At 35.1% G+C, this 7,573-nt stretch overlaps 1 protein-coding gene across 3 annotated transcripts in view; it reads right to left on the bottom strand.

Annotated features, from left to right (window-relative positions):
- Positions 1-328: 328 nt before the first annotated feature.
- The window catches only part of LOC127418410 (ADP-ribose glycohydrolase MACROD1-like), a 91,371-nt gene continuing 84,126 nt past the window's right edge, over positions 329-7,573 (bottom strand). For 2 of the 3 annotated variants that reach the window (XM_051659070.1, XM_051659067.1), the window contains 2 exons: positions 3,631-3,712; positions 329-657 (listed from right to left, as the gene is read on the bottom strand). In XM_051659070.1, the coding sequence (XP_051515030.1) occupies positions 632-657; positions 3,631-3,712 (108 nt within the window). In that variant the 3' untranslated portion in view covers positions 329-631. Of the gene's footprint in view, positions 658-1,170; positions 1,207-3,630; positions 3,713-7,573 lie in introns of all 3 variants that reach the window. The other variant, XM_051659068.1, reaches the window with a different exon arrangement.

Here is a 7,573-nt window from a genome sequence, read left to right as displayed (position 1 = left end):
ATTAATTAAATAATTGTTGTTGTTCTAAAGTCAAAAGAAATTATTAAAATATTTTCTGGAAAATATTAACTTTTTTTTTTTTTTTTTTTTACACACACTTAAAATAATTTGGTGAATATTTATTTATCTATAAAAAATTTTTACACCTATTTTCAATTACATTTTCAGCAGAACCCACAGCACCCCCTTGTGCCCCACAGACCTCAGTTTGAAAACCCCTTGACTATGCCATAAGTAGATTTATCAGATGCTGGATTTGAGACGTAAATGTTTTATGAAGGCTCAGGTATGCTTTCTGAATCAATCGCAAATAATAACCACCTCAAAGCACATTTTTATACATTTGTTTATTCATTTTTTTCTGTTAATGCTTTGTTAAGACATTTCACTTGTAAGCTGACACTTTTATCAATCCAATAGCAATACGACTCCACTGGGAAATGTATATCAATCACTGAATTTTACTGTAATATTGCTTGGCGATTTTAATGAATCAGATAGTGTCAGGCAGCTGTTATTGATGTTGTCATTGTTGTTTGCTGGGCAGCATCAGGTAAATGCGAGACACACAGATGTGACAGAGAAGCAGGTTGAACTTGTGTGGTGTTTCCACAGCAACTATGATATCTTCTCATAATTTGCTCTTTGGTGGTGAACCTGCAAGAGAAAAACAGTCTAATAGAGCTGAGAGAGCACACATATTGTATAGCCTACAGGAACACTCATGACTATAGATATAGCATTTCAGACACCTACATTAACACTTATGTTTGGAGCTCAGGGTGAAATCTCAATAATATTATGTCATAACTGTGAATATCAGACTGAGGTTTGTCCATGCAATATGTTACTTAAAAAAAAAAGAAAAAAAAAAAGTTTTGAGTCGATATGTTTGTGAATATTTTAATAAAGACATAAAATTGAGTACTATGAAATACTAAATTAGTCAGCCTGGTGCTTTGTAATTAATTTCCTTTACCAATTTAAACACTGCATCTAACTAAAATGCTAATGTAGTCAGTGTTAGTTTGTTAGCAGTGCTAGATGCAAGCATCCGGCTATCAACAGCTGAATGAAAATAATAACTTTATATTGCATTCGTTTGTGCCCTCTGTCCCATAGAAAAAACAACACAAATGCAGTGACATCACAGTCGGGACTACCAGTTACCTGTCCTCTAAATGATGTCTCTGACTGGTCAGCAGGCTAAAGTGGGAGGGACCGGGACAGACATAAGGATTTGTGGAGAAAACAAGCAATGTTTTTGAATCTTTGAAATGTACAGTTATGCTCATAATTTACCAACCCATTTCTTCAGTTTACATAATCTGCTGTTATGTCATCTTATGTTTAGCTTTTTTTTTTTTTTTTTTTTATAAGAGTGGTCATAAATTGCTTTGTTTTTAATTAAGTACTGCCCTACTGCATATCAAAACCCAAGTATATAGTCAAAATAATAACTGAAATTACACAAATTATCGTGTTCAAAACTTCCCTTCCCTTAGTTCTTAACCCTTCTTTTTTGTGAGAAATTCATTGACATTGACCAGGGTTGTGCAAAATTCAGAAAATCTGAATTGATCGTGAGTTGGTATTTGAATTGAACTGACCACGCCCCACAGGATGTTGAACTGGAACTTCCAAGCTGATAATTGGAATACCTACACACTGTACCGTTTTGAGAAAAAAAAAAAAAAGAATTGTGGCTAATATAAATAAATAAAAAAAAAAACATATAAAAAAAATATTTCAGAATAAAAAACATCCAATGGGAAGATAAAAAATGAGCAAAAAAGGTGCCTACACATATGTAGTGATCAAGACATCATAACTTGGGGATGGTCTCTTTTGACTTGGGCCAGTATGCAACCATCTAGAAACCATTTAGTAATGCCCTAGCAACCACTAAGTACCACCCTAGCGATGCCCTAGTAACCATTACAAAATCTACAATATAAAAAATACAGAGTGACTATTTACACCCCGGTGTAAATAGCATCTGCCACATAGTTCAGTTATTTGCACCCCAATAGTCTGGTGGAACCACAGAAATATACAACAAACTAAACAATATGTGTTGTTAAAGTGGCGTGAGGATTAAAGACAGTGTGAATGTGTACTGTTTTCCTAGCCACTGTGGTTCGAATCAGTGTTTTGTCCCATTTTTTTTCCACTCTTATTATTTCCTTTAATACTACTTACAATAATAAATAATAACTAATATAAAGGTCTATTTTATCACAGTGATTTGGTCACTGTGAATGTTGGGGAGTGCAAAGAAGGGTTTGATCCGGAGGCGTTGCTGTTGATCGCACTCGTTCCCTCCCACGGCTTGGCATTGCTTGTGTGTAGATTGCATCACTACTGTATTAGTAATATTGTAGTAACCATGTTTTTTGGCAGAAACCATCGTTTTAATGACCATGGTGTTACTACAGTAATAAAGTGGTAATATAGTAACCATGGTTAATTTTGTGGTTACTATAATTTTACTACAAAATACCATGGTGAAACTATGGTTACTGTATGTTAGGTTTAGGGGTAGGGGTTTTTGTAGTGTGTCTGTGGGACTCTAAATAAACACGATAAACACACTGCAGTGATTCCCGTATCGTATGTACTTAAATATGGGTGCAAATAGTATCTACTATTATTTGCACCAGGGTTGGGGTAAAAATAATATCTGTCATATAAATATAAACAAGTAATATAACAAATTAAATGTAAAAAAAATTCTAATTCATTTATTCATTGTTGAGGAGAATCCAAAGGCATTTTTACCAAATACAATATTAAGATTATTTCGTCACTGTTTTTAGCTCTTAAACAGGTCTACTATTGTGTGTTGCATCCTTTAGCATCAATGGCTGTTTAAAGCTTTTTGTGACATGAGTCCCTCAAAGGTCCTGAGTGTTAAAGCTAGACATAAACATCAAACATTATTATGAACCACTGTAGGGGGAACTCAAAAGTGTCGATCGAACGTGCAAGGAAACCAAACAACTTACAGTATATGGAGGCTTTTTTTGTCAAAAACAGCAGACAGCATTACAACCAATGACAAGCTAAGGATTCATGCACAACCATCACAAAAGGCTACAAACAGTCATTGATGCCCCAGGAGGCAACACACAATCTTAAAACTTCTGAACAGGATAATTTGCATAATTTAGTTATTATTTTGTCTTGCTCAATATATGTAAACATCTGTTATGTCAAATAGCTTCATCAGGGTAGTTCTAAAAAAAATAAAAAATAAAAACAAAATGCAATTTTTATGATCCCTCTTATTTAAGAAAAAAATTATAAACATCTTGCAGATTCTTCAAGGGGTATAAAAATTTACAAGCAGAACTATATTGGTAATATGATAAGAGCAAGGGTGATTATTAATCAGAAATGACAGCTTCCTCTTAAGGGGCATGGCCTTAAGTAAATAAATGGGGACAACGGTCTAACAAAATGAAATCAACATTTAAACATAAAATGTAAAAAACATTTTTTTTTTTTTTTTAGTTAAATCTGATCCAATGGACACAGAGCAAAGAATACTGTTTGGATGTAGTCACTGAAAAAGGCCTTAGATTCAAGTAACTGTAAAGTGTATTTGTGTGTGTGAGATTGACAGACCTTGTGGGAAGTAGGCAGACATCCTCTTCTCGTACAGCTCTTTGTCAGATTTCAGAAACACACAGAAGATGACCCGGTCCAACTGACAGCAGATAAAACAAATAAATGAAAAATAAATCAACACAGACTAGCGCAAGCTATGATTTTGCTTTTGTGCAGCACAGAAAGAGAGAGAAAGTGAGACAGCACTACACAGACACAAATACAAACAACATTCATAGACTTAATGATGAAATATAATAACTTTCAATATAAAGAATAAGATGTTTTATCCTTACTGTACTCTCTTAACCTACAGCAGGAATTAGGTTTCATGAATAGAGCAAAAGGAATATACAGTAAAAAAAAAAAAAAAAAAGTCCATATTGTCTTAAATGTTTGGTCAATATTAACATAAATCTGTTTTAAAATCTGCAGCTTCGTGATTACAGCTGAATAAAAACTGTGCTGATATTCAGTGCAACATTCCACTTGCTTGTGTGATATTGCTTAATTGTAGCATCTGTAGCATGCTGTTGATTGCCACAGAAAATGATTTCGACTTGAACCATGCTGTGACTAAAATTAACTTCTATTTAACCCAGGATATTAACTAAAAATCTTTATTTATCCTTTTTAAACACTTGAGCCTCTCAGTCAAGTGTTCTCCCAGTGGATAGAGGGTCCACTCAGGGGTGCAGTTGCTAAGCATATTCTAATAGCCGGGCCTTTCTAACTGGAGAGGCTCTGTGCCAATGACCTTACTGTCCTTGACAGAACACCAGCACCAGTCCCAAATGCTTCATGGCAAACAACAACATAAAAAAGAATACACTGTGTTCCGTGCCAGCATCCTAGAACCTCCATCTCCATGACAACAGTGGCGAGGGCAGGTGGGCTGTTCCTGCTTCTAATCATGTTCCTGTAACACATCATTGCATCCAGCTAGCCGTCCTCATCTGCTACTGAAAAATTGCTCTCTCTCTCATGTTTCTCTCTTTCCTATCTAGCAGTCATTTTTTGTCTCTTTCCATTCCCTTCTGCTAAATGTCTCCTCCTCTAGCTCACTCATCCTGTCTTGCTTTGTCTTTCTGATTCAGAAAAAGGTGTCTGTAGATCGATCTTGATTTGTTGATACTATTGATACTGTTGTTGATTGATCCTCACATAAAAACATCGATCCTAAGTAGGCCTGCATGATTTGGTCAAAAAATCATATTGCAATTATTTTGACAAATACTTCTGTTGCGGTTTGAACTGCATTATAATATACATTTAACATTTTATACTGCTACTGCTTGAATATAAAGGCTAAAATAACATATTTTAAAAACAGCAGCTCTTATGTTGCAGTCTAAAAATCGCACGAGGCCATATCACGATTTTGATTTTATTTTGATTAATTGTGAAGTCCTAATCCGGTATTTTTTTTAAGCTAGTGATTTTATCATTTATTATGACAATCAATGTGCAATATAAGTTTGGAAGGGAAAAATGAACTGTGCTAGCAAATGGTTGTGTACGATAGGACGATTTCTCTTTTCGCTCATCTTAAAAGGTGCAGATGCTCATGTTCTGTAATTGTTGTTAATAAGCGATAAACAGCAACTGCTAATTAGCAGTTAATTAGCAGTTTAGGCCTAAAAAAAAATTAAATGGTGACTATAAAATATAGTGAGAATGGCTATAATTACCTTTTTATCCTTAAAAGAGGGGTTGGTATTAAAATTGGTCTTGAAAATACTTAGTATCATATCGAAATAAACAGAGTGATATCACCCATCTCTCTAGTAAAAAAGCAGTATATTGCAAAAGCATAAGTAACATTATACAGTGATCTCAGAAAGTATTAAGACACTTAATTTTATTAAAATATATGATTTTCATTGCATTAGATTAAAAATATCAAACCATGAAACATTTATTTTAAAGACAGACAGCACGTTTCAAGCAAAACAATTAACAAAAAAATTGTTTTCTAGGTTTTAAATGATAAAAAAAATAGATATAGGCTGTTCGAAATTTACAAAATAAATAATTAAAAATATATATATATATGGAAATTTATATAATTGATTCTAGGTCAATCATTAAATAAACTTAATTCTCCACAGAAATGCATATAAACCTGTATTTCAGTTGACAAGAGAACTGAAATAGAGTTAAAGAAATAGTTCACCCAAAATTTTTAATTCTCTCATCATTTAATCACCCTCATGCCATCCCAGATGTGAATGACTTTCTTTCTTCTGCAGAACACAAATTATGATTTTTTGAAGAATATTTCAGCTCTGTAGGTCCAAACAATGCAAGTGAATGGGTGCCAAAATTTTGACGCTCCAAAAAGCACTTAAAGGCAGCATAAAAGTAATCCATACGACTCCAGTGTTAATCCATGTCTTCAGAAGTGATATAATAGGTGCGGGAGAGAAATTCTTCTCCCTGCCCAGTAGGGGGCGCTATGCATGAAGAATGTGAATCACCAAACACACAAGTAGAAAATGTGAAAGTGATCTGTTTCTCACCCACACCTATTATATCGCTCCTGAAGACATGGATAAAACCACTGGAGTCATATGGATTACTTTTATGCTGACTTTATGTGATTTTTGGAGCTTCAAATGTTTGGCACCCATTCACTTTAATTGTATGGACCTACAGAGCTGAAATATTATTCTAAAAATCTTCATTTGTGTTCTGCAGAAGAAAGAAAGACATACACATCAGGGATGGCATGAAGGTGAGTAAATGATGAGAAAATTTTATTTTTGGCTGAACATTCCCTTTAACACGATCCAACTTGACCAAAGGAGGCACAGATCACCCTTATAGTGTCATCACACAAAACAACTATTTTAACAAAAAAAACATAAATAAAACTACAAAGGAGCTAAAACCCGGGGTAGCTGTGTAGCTAAAACCTGTGTAGCTCAGCGAGTAAATACGCTGACTACCACCCCTGGAGTCGCGAGTTCAAATCCAGGGCATGCTGAGTGACTCCAGCCAGGTCTCCTAAGCACCAAAATAGGCCCGGTTAATAGGGAGGGTAGAGTCACATGGGGTAACCTCCTTGTGGTCGCTATAATGTGGTTCGCTCTCGGTGGGGCACGTGTTGAGTTGTGCGTGGATGCCGCAGTGGATGGCGTAATGCACTCAACAAGCCACGTGATAAGATGCAGGGATTGACGGTCTCAGACGTGGAGGCAACAGAGATTCGTCCTCCGCCACCCGGATTGAGGCGAGTCACTACACCACCACAAGGACTTAGAGCGCATTGGGAATTTGGCATTCCAAATTGAAAAAAAAAAAAAAAAAAAAAAAAGCAAAAACCTCTTAATTTTTTTTTAACTATGAACTATTTAAATGCATCCATAAATTCCCTTTGACCAAGGAAACATAATTAAATATTTCAAGAGCAAGGGATAATAAGTATTCCCCATAGCCTCAGTTTTGTACTCAATCTTTTGAGTTATTAACACAAAAAAAAATCTATGGATAAAGTCTATGGTTCAAGGAACATAGATATTTGAGTTATGAACTCAAAACTTGACATTTCAACTAATGCTTAATTAAGACAACTTGATTTTTTTCAGTAATGACAACTTTAGGGTTTATAAGTTTACACTGTATCCTATACATTTACACAAAAAACACAATCAAATAAAGTAAAATAAAATACATTTAGTCTCTCTCTGTCACAGTGTTTTTTCTCTCTCTCTCTCTCTCTCTCTCTCTCTCTCTCTCTCTCTCCCACTCTCTCACTGCGGGTTAGGAGTGCAGATGGGTTAGCAGGCAGCAAGGCACTGGTTAATTAGTGTGCTGTAATTAGGGTGTCTCTGTCATTTCGCATGTCTGTGGCGTAAAGGAAGACAAGAGCGAATAAGCACACAGCTCAGAATGAGATGAAAGCTCAGGACAGATCTGTGAGAGATGAGAGAGGGAAAAAATGCAACACATACATGTG

Source organism: Myxocyprinus asiaticus, chromosome 27 (assembly GCF_019703515.2).
Source record: "Myxocyprinus asiaticus isolate MX2 ecotype Aquarium Trade chromosome 27, UBuf_Myxa_2, whole genome shotgun sequence".
In the NCBI taxonomy this organism is placed as follows: domain Eukaryota; kingdom Metazoa; phylum Chordata; class Actinopteri; order Cypriniformes; family Catostomidae; genus Myxocyprinus; species Myxocyprinus asiaticus.
This window is presented reverse-complemented; position numbering and strand designations above follow the sequence as displayed.